Source organism: Gopherus evgoodei, chromosome 9, assembly GCF_007399415.2.
Source record: "Gopherus evgoodei ecotype Sinaloan lineage chromosome 9, rGopEvg1_v1.p, whole genome shotgun sequence".
In the NCBI taxonomy this organism is placed as follows: domain Eukaryota; kingdom Metazoa; phylum Chordata; order Testudines; family Testudinidae; genus Gopherus; species Gopherus evgoodei.
Genome location: NC_044330.1, coordinates 9712477 through 9732138, shown reverse-complemented (window position 1 = coordinate 9732138; position 19662 = coordinate 9712477). Strand labels below are relative to the sequence as shown.

Here is a 19662-nt window from a genome sequence, read left to right as displayed (position 1 = left end):
CCTTGATCAGAGAGCTATGAGAAGACCACTACACATGCTGTACACACAGAGGAGTGCAGTTATAGGAGTGGCAGGAGAGAGCCCTTTTAAGCTTTTGGACATTTGTAAGTTTCATGGATTCATTTATGACCAAACAGGGCCATTGTGATCATCTAATCTGATCACCGGCTTTAACCCAAACCATAGAATTTCGCTAAGTGGTTCCTGCATCAAGCCCATAACTTCTGACTGAGCTAGAGCATTTCTTTTAGAGAGACACCCAGTCGTGATTTAAAGACTGCAGACGATGGGGAATCCACCATATCCCTAGGTAGATTGTTCCAATTATTACCCTCACTGTGAAAAACATGCTTTTAATCTCTAGTCTGAATTTGTCTAGTGTCAGCTTCCAGACACTGGATCTTGGCTTTGTCTGCTACGTTAAGGAACCCTCTCTATTATCAGAAATCACTTCCATCAGTGTACTTGCAGACCATGACTAAATCACCTCTCAATCTTCTTCTTGATAAACTAAGGCCTGGTTTACACTAGGGGTGGGCGGGCGAGCTAAGTCGGTCTAAATTATGCAACTTCAGCTACGAAAATAGTGTAGCTGAAGTCGACGTACTTAGAGCTACTTACCACAGTGTCTTCACTGTGGTAGGTCAAATGCTGCTACTCCCCCGTCGACTCCGTCTACATTTCTCACTCCAGTGGAGTACCAGAGTCAAAGGGAGAGCACTCGGCGGTCAATTTATCGTGTCTTCTCTCGACGCAATAAATCAACCCCAGTGGCTCGATCACTCCGGAGGCAAGTGTAGACATGCCCTAAGTAGATTGAGCTTCTTTAGTCTCTAACTAGAAGGCTAGCTTTCCAGACATTGAATTTTCAGTAGGAGCAGGAAAGATGCAGAGAAATCTTCCAGCTCACTTAAACCCTCCCTCCACCCCAACTATTGACTAACCCACAAATGGACATTTGAAATGTCTTTTTAAAGGATGATCACTTCAAAAGGACAACGTTAATCTCCAATCAAAAATGCATTAAAATTGTACTTTAAAAATGGGCTCATTCTCAGAGATAAGAGATCTTCCCTCTGTATGTCCCCAGCATGGGGCATGAGGGGCAAAGTCCTAGGCCTGCTGGGGAACAGGTGGCCAAAAATCACGAAAACAAAAATAAAACAGTTAAAAGGCCAAAATGTGCAGTCTCTCCATGTATGGATCTTCTGCTTTGGACCCCAAATATCTAGGGTACACAGTGCTCACAGGGTCCCCTACAAGCACCTCTCTCCTGTCTTTCATTCTCTAGTCACTGGTTATCCCTGAAGAGTTCTAAGGAAAGTTTGGGACTTAATTCTCTTCTCATTTATTGCAGTTACATCTCTGTAAAAGCTGAGAGGAGAATAGGCCTTTTGATTTTAAATGGAGCCTTCTCTTATATCAACCCTTTCCTCTTGTACATGTGGAAGCTGTAACTCCAATGCTGACATCATTTATTCCAGTTTTGCAACAGTGCAACTCCATTGCAATTAATGGAGTTGTTCCTGATTTACACCCATCTGAGATCAAAATCAGGCCCTCTCTGTCTTCACTCAAAGTACCTATCTAAGAAAAAGTCAAAGCATTTAAAGCACTGAGCATTTAAAAAGATTTTTTAAAAATTGGCAGGGTCAATGCTGAAATCCTGAAGCGAAAAGGTGCTGGAGGCTCTTAACTCCACTGAGGTCCACAGCAACAACTCAGCACCCCATAGGATTGAGCTGATAAAGCATAATTGCTGTATCCCATGTTGCTTGGGGGATTCACCTATTAACCTGTTGGGTTCCAAGAATATGTTTTTCGGCTACCAAGTGATGAGACGAAAGTTTCAGTGACTCACCTTATTTCTAGTGACCCCCAACAAGCTCAGGCAAGTTCCTGCTTGGTAACTCTTCACTAGTCTTTATGAGTTTATTATCACTATGACATGAGCGCTTGGTTGGGTACCCATAGGCTTCATTTCAGAAGCACAAAGGAATGTCACAGCAGGGTCTGCACTAAATATTATACCAGTAAACAAACAGCACGTCCAAGGAGTTCATCCAACTTGCCAACTATAAAGCCAGCTACAGTACAGTGCTGTATCTACTAAAGCAAATGGAAATAAAGATTCTGGTTCGTCTCAGCAGTGTTCTTCACGTGCCACTGGGAAGTCCCCCTGACAAAACCATGACCTCACTGTTACTTCTGAAAATCCGCCCCCTCCCTGCTAATTTCTATTTACTAGGTAGGAGACAGACTCCTTTACCAGAGCTGTGTGAACCTTCACCTGGTTTAGTTACAGACCTGAAATTCAGGCCAGACTTGTGAACCTTTTGCCGAAACAGGGTCCAATTTCAGCCAAGCTGGGCCAAGTCTCAGGTGAGCAGAAGTAAAGTTGTGTGTAATATGGCGCTACATTTTAGGTGGAAACCACGCAACAGTCAGCTGTTTCACCTAGTTTTGATTCAAAACTTGGCAAAGATAAGCCACAGATGCAAAGGCTTGAACTGGAATCCCCCTCTATGGTTTTGGTTCAGGCTCATGTCTACTTCCCAAACGCGGAGCAAAATGCAGCTGAAATTGTTCAAACCCAAAAACTCCAGGTGAAAAGGAAACTGAAGAAAGGGGTTCACACAAATCCCAACCTGCTGACATCATATGGCGCTGCCTTTAAATACAGGGCTGTCCATGCCTCAGAGGGAAAGGGCAAGATGCACTTTATGTTACCTATTGTGGAATCCCTACTATTATGAGCAATCTCGACGACCATTATCTTGTTAGGTGGCTGCCATTTAAAACTAGCTAAACTGATTGAAACCAAATAGAGTTTAAAAAAAAAACATGATCCAGGAGCTAAAAGCTGATCAGTCCATTGCTCACCAAGACTAGCCTCCTATGTATTGCCTCTTCCTTACTATCCATTTTTTAATTGTGAAAGGTTTCAGAGCGGTCGCTGTGTTAGTCTGTATCAGCAAAAAGAACGAAGAGTATTTGTGGTACCTTAGAGACTAACAAATTTATTGGAGCATAAGCTTTCATGGGAGAAAACCCACTTCATCGGATGCATGCAGTGGAAAATACAGTAGCAAGATATATATACACAGAGGACATGAAACAACAGGTGTTGCCATACTAACTATAATGAGAGTAATCTGTTGAGGTGGGCTATAATCAGCAAGAGAAAAAGAACTTTTGTAGTGATAATCAGGATGGCCCATTTCCAACAGGTGACAAGAAGGTGTGAGTAACATTGAGGGGGAGGGGGAAATTAGCATGGGGAAATAGTTTTACTTTATGTAATGACCCATCCACTCCCAGTCTTTATTCAAGCCTAATTCAACAGTGTGCAGTTTGCAAATTTCACCTCCATATCTACCAATGTGATATATGCCATCATGTGCCAGCAGTGCCCCTCTGCCATGTACATTGGCCAAACCGGACAGTCACAATGCAAAAGAATAAATGGACACGAAGCAGACATCAAGAATTATAACATTCAAAAACCAGTTAGAGAACACTTCAACCTCCCTGGTCACTCAATTACAGACCTCAAAGTTGCAGTACTCGAACAAAAAACTTCAAAAACAGATTCCAACAAGTAGCCACAGAATTGGAATTAATTTGAAAACTAGACACCATTAAATTACTCTTGAATAAAGACTGGGAGTGGATGGGCCATTACAGAAAGTAAAACCTATTTCCCCATGCTAATTTTTTCCCCCTACTATCAGAGCAAAGCAGGTGCTTGGGGTGGCTAAGGGGAAGGGGCGGCACATCGGGCTCTTCGGCATCAATTTGGCGGCGGGTCCCTCGGTTCCTCTCGGAGGGAAGGACCTGCCGCCGAATTGCCGCTGAAGAAGAAAGTGGTGTGGTGGAGCTGCCAACGATCGCGATTGTGGCTTTTTTTTCCCCCCTCACTGCTTGGGGCGGCAAAAACCCTGGAGTCGGCCCTGCCTAATGTTACTCACATCTTCTTGTCAACTGTTGGAAATGGGCCATCCTGATTATCACTACAAAAGTTTTCTTTTCTCCTGCTGATTATAGCCCATCTCAGCTGATTACTCTCGTTATAGCTAGTATAGCAACACCTGTTGTTTCATGTCCTCTGTGTATATATATCTTGCTACTGTATTTTCCGCTGCATGCATCCGATGAAGTGGGTTTTCACCCACAAAAGCTTATGCTCAAATAAATTTGTTCGTCTCTAAGGTGCCACAAGTACACCTCGTTCTAATTGTGAAAGGTTCTCCAGAGTCACTCCCCAACTTCCTCACCCTCAGAGATGCTCCTTCCCAAAGGGGCTTAGTGTGTTGCTTCTACGGTGTGCTCAGAATTCTTTTTGTGTTAAGCATCCTTCCAAATGTACTGTGAGGTGTGCACAGAACTGGTCTGACCTGATTTGATCCCAATGGCTGTGCCTGTTCTGCTTGAGAAGTGTACTCCTTGATCTAATCTCACTTTTGCTTACTTGCGCCTTTCAAATTAAAAGGAGAGCACAGTTTATTCTTCTTCTACTGGAAACCTTGAACGTTTCTTTTAAATTCTCTCTCTCCCTTCTACTATTACAGTTCCTGGAAGTACCTGAGTCAAATTTACTGCTGGAATAAGCAGATGCAACTCTATGAGAGTCAATGAAGTTGCACCACGGTGCAATCTGGCCCACTTACTGTACGAGGATTCTTCATCCTACATATCCTAGGGTTTCCTAGATAGCCCATCACTTGGATATTGAGGTGCTGCATAAGTAAATGATTGGCCAGATATTCAGATGACATAAACAGGTATCACTTTATTGACTTCAATGGAGCTATGTACGTTTGCACCAAGACCCTGGTTCTAGATAGTATACTAAGTTCCATAGTGGACTTCATAATGCTAATTAACATTTTTTATCATCAAAATGCTTCATAATATCAACCAATTAACCCTCAAAACATCCTGGTAAGAGAGGTGAGAAAATATAATCCCCACTTTAGAGATGAGGTGCTGGAAACAGAAATTAAGACCAACATCTTCAAAAGGGGGCACTGGTCTTGGTGCTTCAATTTTGGATGCTCAGTTTGGACCTGAATGTCAAACATGCTAAGTACCCACAACTTCAGCTGAAGTCAAATGTGAGCTGTGGATGTTTAGCATGTCTAATAATTAGGGCCAATCAGCCCCAAGTTGGGCCCTGAAAAAGGGAAAACACCCAAAATGATGTCCTTTTGGGAATTTTGGTTGGAGGAATTTATTCACAGAGAGGAAGTACAGTAAGTGTAAAATCCTGGCTGCACTGAAGTCAAAGGGAGTTTGGCCACTAATTAGAATGCAGGAGAGCCTGTGCTCAGATAGTTAGACCTTCCTTCTGCCCAATTAAAGATTCATGTAAACTTTTATTTTCTTTTTTCCCCTAACAGATTTTTGCCCCAGATCCCTAAATGGCCCCCCTCCAGGATGGAGCTCACAACCCCAGCTTTAGCTGGCCAATGCTCAAACCACTGAGCTATCCCTCTCCCCCAATTAAATTAGATCATTTCTAGTCTGTTGTGGAAAACCGAAAAGTGACCTTATTGTTTATAGTGAAACAGTGCTGAATCCAGAACCATGCTGCACTATGTAAGCTCTGGTCTTCAGTGCCTGTTTTAGGGCATGATCCTATAAAGTACCCTTAACTTTCACGAACTTTAGTGAGAGTTGACAGCATGTGGACCCCCAAGATCAGGCTCTTATTTTGGTTCAACAAAGAATCCTTACATTGACTATGCTTGTTCATCTACCTGGTCCACTTACCCTTGCAAAGTATTCATTTAAGGTGTCGCCTTTAAGTGGGTACTGCTGTGTAATTTCTTAAGCAAAACAGACAACCAATAGGAGAGTCAAAATGCAACAACAATCGTCTCATCACAGAGAACGTCCTTTAGATTTATTTACCTTCAAAAGCAACTGGTACTTGGTGATCCTCTGGACTGGCTTTAAGAGATAAGCATCTAGTGACAGTTTATGATCCAGTTTACGCTGGCATTCCTGAAAGAGACAAAAGAGGAGGAAATCATACTACAACTCTTAGAAACAGAACAGGGGTACAAAGCCTGGAACTAAGGTTTAAGGTCATTTGAGATTGAAATGTCTGTTAATTCAACAAGACATATACTCTGTTCCTCGCACACCAGACTTCACTAGCCAATTTACAAAGCGACTTTCCCAGCTGTTCTGTGTGCAATACAAACATTTCTGAACGAGAGCCAAGGTCTGGATTCAGATTAGATGGTGTTGAAATCCTGCAAGATCTTCTTGAGAGATTTCAATCAACCTGGTTCTGTGAAAGAGGTCCCTTCTGGTACTAGATCTGACCTGGAACCAAAACTGAAGAGACGGATTCATAGCCAGGAATTCCATCTACCAGCCTATTGAGTCTCTGATACACTATTCATTGACATGGTTGTCAAGCGCCTCCCAGAATTATAAAGTATACACATAAATATATTTTCCTCTATAACTTTTTTAAATGGACATGAATACAGAAACATTCTAAAGAGAGATGGATGGGAAAAGGGGCTCTAACAGATTTGCATTGCCAGTTTGTAAAACTCTACCTGAAAGAAGAGGCTATCTCCACATTGTCTCCAGAGGGCTTCAGATCTTAGCTTGTTCTGACAGTATTTTTCATATACTTGGAGGTCCTCTTTCTGCAACAAAAAGAAAAGCTTAAGTAACTCAGGAGGAAACAATTCATTGAACATTGATCATTAACCAGATCTCCTCTACATCTTCAATTCCAAATACATGAGATCAAACCAGTCCTGGTAATAAGTCTTTATGGAAAAACCTATTGTAGAAACTATTTTTACTCTTTCAGATTTCATTACACTACTAAGATTAGCTTGGTTGGATTGCTTGGGAGGAGGAAGCTACAACGTAGTGGGATAGGCACATGAGTGCTTAGAAGAGAGGGCTGGGAGTTGAAAACTGTCAGTTCAATTCCTGGCTCTGCCACAGTCAAACAATGTGTGACTTTGGGCAAGCCAACCAGGTCTGCATTTTCTCAAGTGGCCACTAAATTTGGCTTCCTCAGTTTTTGGGTTCTGAACCTGAGACAGCTGCCACATGAGCACCCACAGCTCCCACTCACTTCACCTGTGAAAAAACTGATCCTCTGAGTCTCATATTGGGCACCAAAACTGCCTATCATGAGTGGACATTTCTGAACATGCTGCCTCGAATTCATGAAAGTTTGTGGCGCGCTTTGAGATCTTTGGAAATGCAGGTATTACCATTACTTGATACAAACCTAACAATCTTGGCCAAGATTTTCAAAAGCAACTAGTAATTTTCGGTGTCTCTGTTTTTGGATCCTTAACTTGAAGCACCTGATTTTTAGAGAGCAATTGTTCAGTACTTTCTGAAAAATTAGTCTCCCTTATGTTCTCTCAAATGGGGCATCCAAAACCACTGCACACTTTAGAAAATCTTGACCAACTTTTCTATAAGGCCCTAAAAGGGAATTACCATGATCTGAGCGATGATCTAAATGAACTAGGCAGCAACATCTGAACATTGCAGGAAATCTAACAAAGTTTAATTTAAATCCACAAGAGGGATTTTCTTATCAAGAAACTTTTCCCGAGGTAGCCTTCAGAATTCTCTGTCCTGAATGGTGCTGGAAGAATCCATCCTTCTGGGATTCAAGGGGGAAAAAGATGGATAATTACTTGGACAGCAATGTTACTTTGCGGTATATAGGGGATTAGATAATCAGTAATGCAATTTCATATACACAATGCATGTAGTTCAATGGACTGGCACATAATAGTACTTAATATTTATCTAGGGCTTTACATGCTCAAAACATTACAGGGCCCAAACCTGCTCGCAATATCATCAGTGGCAGGCCCCTACTAGGCTTAATCAGGTAGGTAATTCTTTCCCAGTGTCACACAGGCCAGGTCTACATGACAAACTTTTGCTGTCACAAGTTACATTTGCCTAAAAGAGTTGCAGTTAGTATATCATTTGTGAGCATGCAAACTTGGCTCCTTGGGTCAGTGCTGTGCATATTCACCAGGAGCTTTTATTTCGATGCACAGTGAGTAGGTAGGTGTCCCAGTGTGCAACTCTGCACCATCCAACGCTCTGTCATTTGGAAAGTTTGAGCAATGCCTTCTGGGGCAGAAACAAATCACGCAGGGGTAATTCGGAATGCAGAGTCAAGTTCCCACCTTGCAAACTTTCTCTACCCCATAATACCATCTCTACCCCATAATTTTTGCTCCTAATGTTAAGATCCCACAAACCCTTGCAGGACTGGTCACTGTCTGCCATCTCCAACCAGTGGTGGATTAGCCAATGAGCCCATGCCCAGCGGCCCTGGAAAAAATCCGCCACCAGGTGGTGGCAGTCTGGAGCCCCGGCCACCACGTGAGTGGGGCAGGGGAAGGCCCCATGCCCTGACCCCCACTCCTTGGCAGCAAAGCAGGGCAGGAAGAGGTGGGGTAGAGCAGGGGTGGGAAGAAGAGGGGCAGGATCTTGGGAAAAGGGATGGAGTGGGGGTGGGGCCTGGGGCAGAGTGGGGGTCAAGCATCCACTGGGAACAGAGGAAGTCGGTGCCTATGCGTGGGGTGACAGGGGAAGCCCTTGCACCTGATCCTGCTCTCCAATAGCAGCGCCAGGCAGACACAGCAGGAGGAGCCCCAGCACCCTAGCCCTGGTCCGCTGCAGAAGCGCAGGGCGGTGTGGGGGGGTGGCGGCGGAAGCCCCAGCATCCGGACCCCTTCTGTGGCCCTGGGACTGGAGAGGATCTCACTTCCCACATGCCCCAGCACCATGGTGCACGGACAGAGCTTCTCTGGTCTTGGGGCTGAAGTGGGGGGGGGGGGGCAGAAAGGAGCAAAAGAGGTTGTGGGGTAGCAGTGGAGGGACAGGATGGGGGGACTGGGTGGGCACCAGGGAAGGGACAGAAAGGGGTGGGGCTCTGGGCAGGGCCACAGGTGGAAAGGGTGGAGTGAGAGCAGGATTGCAGGCGGAAGGATTGGGGAGGGGCCCCAAGGCCAGAGGAAATCTTAATCCGTGGCTCCACTTCTGTCTCTAACAGAAGCTTGGAGCCTGCAGAGCTCTGCATTATTGTTGTGAGCACTGCAAGTACAGGGTGCACAATCCTGCAGTATTTGCAGGCTGCAAGAACCACCAGATCAGTGGGGAACATGACGATTTCCTGAAGGGCAGATTGCTGTGGGACATAGTGAGAACCAATACAAGGTGCTCACAGAGCAGCTGCAAATGGTGGAGCACCACTTCTGGGCCCAAGAACAAGCACCAACAAATGGGACCACATCATAACGCAGGCTTGGGATGACGGGCAGTGGCTGAGGAACTTTCAGATGGACAAGGCCACATTCCTGGATCTGTGTGCCAAGCTCATTCCAGCCAACCAGTTCAGGGACACCAAAATGAGAGTTGCACTGACAGTGGAGAAGCAAGTGGCGATCACACCATGGAAACTTGCAACACCGGATTGCTACCTGTCAGTGGGAAATCATTTTGGAGTTAGAAGATCCACTGTGGGGGCCACTGTCATGCAAGTGTGCAGGGCCATTAATCATCCGCTGCTCTGAAGGACTGTAATTCTCAGCCACATGCAGGACATAGTGGACGGCAATGGGGTTCCCAAACTGCAGTGGAGCAATAGATGGCATGCATGTCCCTATTTTGGCACCAGCATACCTTCCCACAGAGTACATCCAAGAGAAAGGACTACTTTTCTATGCAAGTGTCGGTGCTCTATGGTGTGGTGGTGAGGTCTCCTCTAAGTACAGCACATCACTCTTTATTAAAGCAGCAGGTCTGTGTCTCAGCACCGGAATGACTTCTGATATGCCTCCTGCAGTTCCTTCACTTTCACGTAGTCCTGCCACTGATCCCTGTGGCACCCTTTCTCCTGCGTCTCCCGGGCAATCTGCTCATAGATGTCCTAATTTCTCTGGCTGATCCGTAGCTGGGCTTGCAGAGCCTCACCTCTCCACAGGCCCAGGAGATCCAATAGCTCCTGCCTACTCCAGGCCAGAGCGCATCTGGAGTGTACAACCGGCATGGCTGGTTGGGTAGTTGCACATAACCGTGGAGAGCCACTAGGTGCTTGCCAATATGGACAATCAGGAAAAGGTATTTCAAAAATTCACAGGGTTTTAAAGGTGGGGGGGCTTCTGATCTCCATGACCCCTAGTCAGTGGAGTTCACAACTGTGACCAGAGCAGTCAGTACAGGGCATTGTAAGACAATGGCTGGAGGACAGTTAGGGTCAACATACGTCACTCATTGACATCATCCCTGCTGCACTGACCTCAGTACATGGACCATGGCTCCATGATGCTCGGGGAGGTGCCGTTACTATGTCAGTGTAATGGAGAGCCATGGTCCAGAGATGGAAGACAAATTTAAGTGTACATACATACACAACTAAGTCAATGCAAGGCGGCTTATGTCGACATCACTTTGTAGTGTAGACCAGACTACTGTGAATCAGAGGCAGAAGCAGGAGTAAAATGCAGGAATTCCTGGCTCTCTGTCCTGTACTTAGTCCACTAGACTAGGGGTTGGCAACCTTTCAGAAGTGGTGTGCCGAGTCTTCATTTATTCATTCTAATTTAAGGTTTCGCCTGCCAGTAATACATTTTAATGCTTTTAGAAGATCTCTTTCTATAAGTCTATAATATATAACTAAACTATTGTTATATGTAAAGTAAATAAGGTTTTTAAAATGTTTAAGAAGCTTCATTTAAAATTAAATTAAAATGCAGAGCCCCCTGGACCAATGGCCAGGACCCGGGCAGTGTGAGTGCCACTGAAAATCAGCTCGCGTGCCGCCTTCAGCTCACGTGCCATAGGTTGCCTACTGCTGCACTAGACAATGCTGCCTCTTTGGGGTTGGCAAGGAATTTCTCCCTGAGGAATAGTTTTTGGCAGGGATTTTTGTTTTTTTTTTTTAGCCAGATGACAGATTTTTATTTCAATCTTTAAGCTAGCACCATACTTAGTATAGCTGCAGAAAAAACCAAAAGCGAACAACAACGAGCATCAGTTGCCCTTTTAAGGGAGGTTCTCAGAACAGGACACTTCAAAGCCCAGTGGATCAGTGCCATTCAACCTTCAAAAATAAAATAAAAACCATCCTTCACTAACATTCCTTGCCTGCTCTTTCCTCCAACCATGGGCCACCCCACACGGCAACAAATGCTCATCTGCTTTAAAGAAACCTCCAAGCTCAGCCCAGCCTGCAAACACCTTTTAAGCTGGGATCACCCATTAGGATCAGATCTAAAGGGGATGGGAGAGGACAGGGGAAGGCCAATGCCACCCTTCACTACGTTTCAATGATTATGCACTCGAAACCAAAGCACTATTTGTGGTGCAATTTCAAAGTGAGGTGCAAACTTTCCTTTGCCTGAATAGGATTGTTTACATATGTTGCCATGGAGGGAAAGTGGCAGTGGGTGTAGAGAACACAGAACTGAAAGGAATCAAAAAGGGTAATCAAGCATGACTACTTGCCCCTTGCTTAAAGAAAACAGATACGCTTCAGTGAGGAAGATGGTGATGGTCAATTCAAAAGCAGCAGCAGAGGACAAACAAACAAACAAAACAAAACTGTTCAGACTGGAGAAAGACGAGAAAGCAATCTTCAATCTATCGGTTACTTGCCCTGAAGTAGCAGCCCTCTGTGTAAATATCATACACTGCGCTGCACAAATCAAGGGGACACCAGCTGAGACAAATGTTCTGTATCCTTAAAACTAGCCTTTCATTATGGCAAGGACCGAGAGTCACAGTCAGAAATGGGATTCCACAGAGGAATAATTAGGGCTATAGAAGCAGAGCCAGATCTTGAACATCTCAAAGTTCAGAAATGTTCAGCTCCAGGATTTCCAAGCCCAGATCTGCCTATATATTTATATCATACTCAGAGCCGGAGCAAGGATATTTTGCGCCCTAGGCGAAACTTCCACCTTGTGTTCCCTTCTCCTCCTCCCCCCGGAGCATCACTTATTATAAACTTTCAAAAATGAATATTGCATAAGGTGGCATTGTTCATTAGAATTAATACATGTTTGGCTTGAAAAATTATTAATTTCATTATTTAGGTTACATATCTAGTCTACATATCTATCTGCCATGAGGCTGCATCAACTGAAAATGAAAAAAAATGAAATTTTATTCCTATCAATCAGTTCTTTTTCTTGTTCACTATTAAAAGTAAAGGATAGAGAATACATGTCACTTACTGTGAATCACTATTTGAATTTCATCAACTGTTTGATGTGAACATTGATTAAGAGATCAAGATGACTTTTCCTTAAAATTAAGCAATGTTGATTGTAATTGGAAATTCATCCTTTTTAGTCACGCATACGTCCTTCCTTCATTCTTTCATATCAAAATCTGCTACATTTTATTCTACCTTTAGAATATCCAATTATTGTTATTAATAAAATTTATAAAATTAGAATGGTGGATACGCCATCATACAACAACTGATAATATCAATATGACAAATTTCAACAACCTACACACACGTATTCACACATGATAAACATATACACTCAGATACTTAACATACACACACAACTGGCACAAAGTATTAGCAAAATGATACAGGAGTAATTGCCAGAATCTTAGATCTGAAACAACTCAACAAAAATAGTTAGCCTCAGTCAACAACCTCTGAAAACTAGTAAACTTAGCATTATAAACAGCCTTTCATAACGGCTAACAGCTGCGCATGACAAGAAAAATGACATCATTGCCACTTTGTACCGTAGTGAAGCAGTACGCTTGTGCCCGCAATGCAGAACTGGAGTAGGTAGGATTACCATATTTGTATAAAATGTGATTGTCAGAGAGGGAGGACTTGCCCCATGAAACAACAACTGTATTAAGATGCGGCCTGTGAAAAAGTTTGGGAAACCTTGACTTAAATTTCTTTGGTGACATGATGTAATATTCAGTATTGCCAACCTCAAACATTCAGAACTCATGAGTTTGGCCCCCACAAAATCACTCCATATCTGACCTATCAGTCCTCATCCTCAAAGGAAAACTGCAAAACACTTTTCAAAAGACGAGCCTGGGAGCTTTTAAGCTGGGATCACCCATTAGGATCAGATCTAAAAAGGCGTCATATAAAAAATGGAAACTAGGTCAGATCACGAAGGATGAATATAGGCAAATAACACAGGAATGCAGAGGCAAGATTAGACAAGCAAAGGCACAAAATGAACTCAAACTAGCTATGGGAATAAAGGGAAACAAGAAGACTTTTTATCAATATATTAGAAGCAAGAGGAAGACTAAGGACAGGGTAGGCCCACTGCTCAATGAGGAGGGGGTAACAGTAACGGGAGACTTGGAAATGGCAGAGATGCTTAATGACTTCTTTGTTTCGGTCTTCACTGAGAAGTCTGAAGGAATGTCTAGTACAGTGAATGCTTACGGGAAGAGGGTAGGTTTAGAAGAGAAAATAAGGAAAGAGCAAGTAAAAAATCACTTAGAAAAGTTAGATGCCTGCAAGTCACCAGGGCCTGATGAAATGCATCCTAGAATACTCAAGGAGTTAATGGAAGAGGTATCTGAGCCTCTAGCTATTATCTTTGGGAAATCATGGGAGACAGGGGAGATTCCAGAAGACTGGAAGGGGGCAAATATAGTGCCCATCTATAAAAAGGGAAATAAAAACAACCCAGGAAACTACAGACCAGTTAGTTTAACTTCTGTGCCAGGGAAGATAATGGAGCAGGTAATCAAAGAAATCATCTGCAAACACTTGGAAGGTGGTAAGGTGATAGGGAATAGCCAGCATGGATTTGTAAAGAACAAATCGTGTCAAACTAATCTGATAGCGTTCTTTGATAGGATAACGAGCCTTGTGGATAAGGGAGAAGCGGTGGATGTGATATACCTAGACATTAGTAAGGCATTTGATACGGTCTCGCATGATATTCTTATAGATAAACTAGGAAAGTACAGTTTAGATGGGGCTACTATAAGGTGGGTGCATAACTGGCTGGATAACCGTACTCAGAGAGTAGTTGTTAATGGCTCCCAATCCTGCTGGAAAGGTATAACAAATGGGGTTCCGCAGGGGTCTGTTTTGGGACCGGTTTTGTTCAATATCTTCATCAACGATTTAGATGTTGGCATAGAAAGTATGCTTATTAAGTTTGCGGACGATACCAAACTGGGAGGGATTGCAACTGCTTTGGAGGACAGGGTCAAAATTCAAAATGATCTGGACAAGTTGGAGAAATGGTCTGAGGTAAACAGAATGAAGTTCAATAAAGATAAATGCAAAGTGCTCCACTTAGGAAGGAACAATCAGTTTCACTCATACAGAATGGGAAGAGACTGCCTAGGAAGGAGTATGGCAGAAAGAGATCTAGGGGTCATAGTGGACCACAAGCTTAATATGAGTCAACAGTGTGATACTGTTGCAAAAAAAGCAAACGTGATTCTGGGATGCATTAACAGGTGTGTTGTAAACAAGACACGAGAAGTCATTCTTCCGCTTTACTCTGCGCTGGTTAGGCCTCAACTGGAGTATTGTGTCCAGTTCTGGGCACCGCATTTCAAGAAAGATGTGGAGAAATTGGAGAGGGTCCAGAGAAGAGCAACAAGAATGATTAAAGGTCTTGAGAACATGACCTATGAAGGAAGGCTGAAGGAATTGGGTTTGTTTAGTTTGGAAAAGAGAAGACTGAGAGGGGACATGATAGCAGTTTTCAGGTATCTAAAAGGGTGTCATCAGGAGGAGGGAGAAAACTTGTTCACCTTATCCTCCAATGATAGAACAAGAAGCAATGGGCTTAAACTGCAGCAAGGGAGATTTAGGTTGGACATTAGGAAAAAGTTCCTAACTGTCAGGGTAGTTAAACACTGGAATAGATTGCCTAGGGAAGTTGTGGAATCTCCATCTCTGGAGATATTTAAGAGTAGGTTAAATAAATGTCTATCAGGGATGGTCTAGACAATATTTGGTCCTGCCATGAGGGCAGGGGACTGGACTCGATGACCTCTCGAGGTCCCTTCCAGTCCTAGAGTCTGAGAGTCTGTGAGCTTGAATTCAAAACGTTGCTAAACATTAAAAATCATGATCTTCATAAAGATACTGGATTTATGGTTAATTACAACTACCTGCAACCCACTAATCTCCCCTTTTGTCCTGGGATTACAAGGGAGTTAATGGGCTACTTCAGCTTGAATGGTCTCCTTGAATATGTGCTAACTACTTGTGCTAAACTATCTGTTAGACACTGTTAGTATCTTTTCAGACCTGAAGAACTCTGTGAAGCTTGAAAACTTGTCCCTCTCACGAACAGAAGCTGGTCCAATAAAAGATATCACCTCATCCACTTTGTCTCTTTTAAATAATATGACAGCACAAGGGACTGAATATAATCATGTGTCCCTGTAGCTAAACCCCATCACCCTGGTCCTTTTCAAGTGTTCATAGTAATAAGTTCAATAACAGATTTGCAGACCTTTGCCATCTCTACTTAAAAATGACTTGACAACTTTCCAACAACTGCTGAAAAGTGCTTTTTTGAAATGTTCTTTATAAAATAGGCCCCCCCATATGATTTCATATTGTAAAGTTTGTCTTTAAGTTTAAACGATTATTTACTGAAACTTCTGTTTCTATTTGACATTGACTCCGCTTAGGCATAATAGGTGTTTCTTACTTTACTAATCACTTCCTTACGTGGGAAGTGTGAAGCCAACAGTCGTGGCATGATTTTCCTAGTTTTGTGGCTGTGTTTTCTAATCAGTTGAATTACTTTTTAAAATGTTAGGTATCAGAGGGGTAGCTGTGTTAGTGGTTGGGTGCACCAAAAAGTGGAGCCCTGGCTCGGCAGGGAGACGCTGCCTTCCCAAGGCACCGGAGAGCCAGAGCGTTAGCTTGTGGGGACAGCAAGCCCCAGCCATGGAGGAGCCAGTGCGGTGGAGGGGCGAGGGGGGCAGCAGCCCTGCAAAGGCGGCGGCACTGCTGGCAGGGAGCAGCCGCACCCCCGCCCCTCCTGCCTAGGCTGCGGCCCAGCGCCCCCCCACCAGGGAGCTTCTGCAGCCTGCAGCAGATGCATGAGGGCGGCAGCACCCATGTGCCCCCCAGCTCCCCTCTCACTGCACTAGGGCTCTGCGGCTCCCAGGCATGTGAGCCGCCGTCAGGGTGCAAGGCCCTGAGCCTGCTCCACCCCTGTAGTTTGCCCACCCCTGACCTACAGTAAAACTTTTAACCATCTGTCTCCGAAGTAGTGGCATGGCTGGCACTAAACATGTGTCCAAACATGGTTACCAGGCAGTAGTAACAACAACAGTTCATTGTGTTTCACCCCTTCCAGAGGTTCTGGCTGGCACATGATTGCTGGATGGCTTACACCCTTTTGTTTTGGGTTTTTCTGCAGCACAGACAGAGCACTCACCATGTTTGTGCCTTGGGAATCCCTCCATCCTCCCAGCTCTCTTTATGGTCAGACATCTATCCTATGATAAGCAAACCCTTACCCATTAGAGGAATCCCACTGACTCTAATAGCGTCCACTGTCCCACGTGCTATTGATACTGCTCTGTGGGATCAATCCTGCAAGGTGTTAACCCTAATCCAGCAAAGCACTCCAGTACATGCTTAACTCTAAGCATTTGAGTAGTGCCATCCCAGACTTAAAATTAAGCAAATGTTGAAATGGTTTGCTAGGTCAGGGTCAGAGTGATCAGCACCAGAAAGGTGCATGACTCTGGGGAATTCTACAGTAGCCTGGCCTACTGTGGGACCACGTTTCCCAGAATGCATTGACGCAAATGCAGCCGGGCAGTGGCTGCACAAACACCTTTGTGATGGCAAAAAGGCAGTTGTGTGGACACAAACTCAGCTGTGGTAATTGTGACCCAAGTTACGAGGTGATCAAGCCTTTAACCGGTTACAAAATCAGGTTAAAAGTTGTAGTGTGATCAGACCAGGCCACAGGGAGCATTCATAAAACAGTGCCAGTCAAAAAAACAGCCACAACAGGCTGTATTCTAATCATACGCTCATTGGACTTGATCCGCTCCTGTTTGGTTCCCACTGGAGCTCCACTCCTCCTAGCAGGGCTTCACCAGCGTAAAGCTGGAATAAGTCACTGGTGAATCAGCACGTTGTTTGCAATCAACACTTTATGATCAATACCTGTTGTGTTTTATTTGTCTGTAAAATGCCATGACAGTGTCATATAAGTATGATTCAGAGGGAATAACGAATAGCAGCTGGCACGTTGAATAAATCTAACGAACTCTTTACTTGACTGAAATCTCACTTCTATTACATACACTAGCTGCAAATAATTTGGGCCCCAGTCCCGCTCCCTTTGAAGGTATTGTGAGTTTTCCCATTGATTTCAGTAGGTGCAGAATCAGACCTTATGTATTGTTTCACATATGACTAAGAACAAGGTTTGTTTCCACACAGAAGGAAACAAACCTCAGAAGGAGCTTCACCTTCAAAAGCAGCCCTTTCGAACTATACGCTGTGCCAAAGCAAACACTGCTGTAACTACAGGAGCAAGCCAAAAAACCTTTTCTCAGTGAGAAGAAGCAGAAAGCTGCCACATCGCTGGGAATACAAACACACAGCCATGTTTCTGTCTGCGTCTCGCCCTGGGCACAGGCCAATTTTCTTGGAGCTGCTGTGGCTCCTTCTAAAAACAGCCCAACATGAGGGAAGTCCTTGAATCAGAAGAGTCATTGTGTCAGAAAGGAGATCCCAGGGTGAGGATTTTGCTCTTAGTGAGGGATTTGAATGATGAGGTGAAGAAAAAGTCTGATGTGACCTCTTATTCAATAGATTGTTTTAATGATTTATTTGATTGGTTCATAGAAGCTGACTGATAGAAGAGACAAAGGGTCTGTCATGGTATAATTCCCCACTCTGAACCTTAGCGTCCAAAAGATGGGGTACCAGCATGAATTCCTCTAAGCTCAATTACCAGCTTAGTACCCGTAGCACTGCCACCAACCAGGAATTCCAGTGCCTGGTACACTCTGGTCCCCTCAAAACCTTGCCCGGGGACCCCCAAGACCCAGACCGTCTGGATCTTAACACAAGGAAAGTAAACTCTTTCCCTCACCGTTGCCTCTCCCAGGCTTCCCCTCCCTGGGTTACCCTGGAAGATCACTGTGATTCAAACTCCTTGAATCTTTAAACAGATAGGAAAATTTACCTCCCCTCCTCCTTCTCTCTCTCCCTCCCAGACTCTCCCTGAGAGAGAAAGTAATCCTAACACAGAGAGAAAATTAACCTCTCTCTCCCCCGTCCCTCCTTTCTCCCCACCAATTCCCTGGTGGATCCAGACCCCGTCCTCTGGGGTCTCACACCAGAATAAAAAAAACAATCAAGTTCTTAAACAAGAAACTTTTAATTAAAGAAAGAAAAAACAGTAAAAATTATCTTTGTAAATTTAAAAAAATGGAATAGGTACAGGATCTTTCAGCTATAGACACTGGGAATACCCTCCCAGCCTAAGTATACAAGTACAAATTAAAATCCTTTCAGCCAAATACACATTTGAACTCCTTCCAACCAAATACACATTTGCAAATAAAGAAAACAAGCATAAGCCTAACTCACATTATCTACCTAGTACTCACTATTCTGAACTTATAAGAGCCTGTATCGGAGAGATTGGAGAGAAACCTGGTTGCACGTCTGATCCCTCTGAGCCCCCAGAGTGAACAACAACCGAAAAACTAACAGCACACACAAAACTTCCCTCCCTCAAGATTTGAAAGTATCCTGTCCCCTGATTGGTCCTCTGGTCAGGTGACAGCCAGGCTCACTGTTCTTGTTAACCCTTTCCAGGCAAAGAGTTATGAAGCACTTTTGTTCTATTAACTCTTACTTATCTGTTTATGACAGGGTCTGATTTTCTTTTCACTTTATACGAACTACACCCAGGTAACTCTATTATAAACATCACTGATTTATGCTGGTGTATGTGAGAAGGGAATCAAGCCTAAAGTCTTGTTGTTCACAGAGAAGAGCTACAAGCTGCAAAATTTAAATCCAGATTTTGCGGTTTGTGGATCTTCAGACCACAGCTTTCGCTGTGGCCCATTGTAAAGACAAGGGGCATTTGCAAAATTTGGATCCTTTGTTGGTTTTTGAACACCTCAAAGTTCTGGCCTGTTTGGACCTGAGGTTTGCGATTAGTCCATCTCATCTCTGATATCAACCTTAGTAGGAGTTTTGCCCAGTTAAGCTCCTGACTAACACGGCTACCCCTCTGATACTTGCCCAGTTAAGGACCTCAAACTGCCCCTTACAATATAGATTGTTTTATGCTTTAGAGGCTGTTTTCATTCATTACAAATAAAACTGACAATAAGAAGCAGCTTAGAAAAACACATATTTTATTGATTTTTATTACTAAAACCCTTTGGACCTGAATATTTGTCATGAATCCAATAGTGAAGGGCCTAATTAACTTCGTTTAATTATAATTAGGGTCTAATTATAGAAGTATAATAGTCCCATTAGTACTATTCCCCTCATCCCAAACAATGTTGTAAATTATGGGCCTGCTTTTTAGAAGTGTTGAGTACCCACAATTCCAGCTGAAGTCTTTGGGAGCAGAGCGTGCTCAGCACCTTTGAAAATTAACA

The 19662-nt window shown here is 43.8% G+C and overlaps 1 protein-coding gene across 4 annotated transcripts in view; it reads right to left on the bottom strand.

Annotated features, from left to right (window-relative positions):
* The window catches only part of MCF2L2 (MCF.2 cell line derived transforming sequence-like 2), a 296056-nt gene that overhangs the window by 34927 nt on the left and 241467 nt on the right, over positions 1 to 19662 (bottom strand). For all 4 annotated transcript variants that reach the window (XM_030575473.1, XM_030575475.1, XM_030575476.1 and 1 more), the window contains exons 19-20: positions 6579 to 6671; positions 5917 to 6009 (exon numbers count right to left, since the gene is read on the bottom strand). In XM_030575473.1, the coding sequence (XP_030431333.1) occupies positions 5917 to 6009; positions 6579 to 6671 (186 nt within the window). The remainder of the gene's footprint in view (positions 1 to 5916; positions 6010 to 6578; positions 6672 to 19662) is intronic.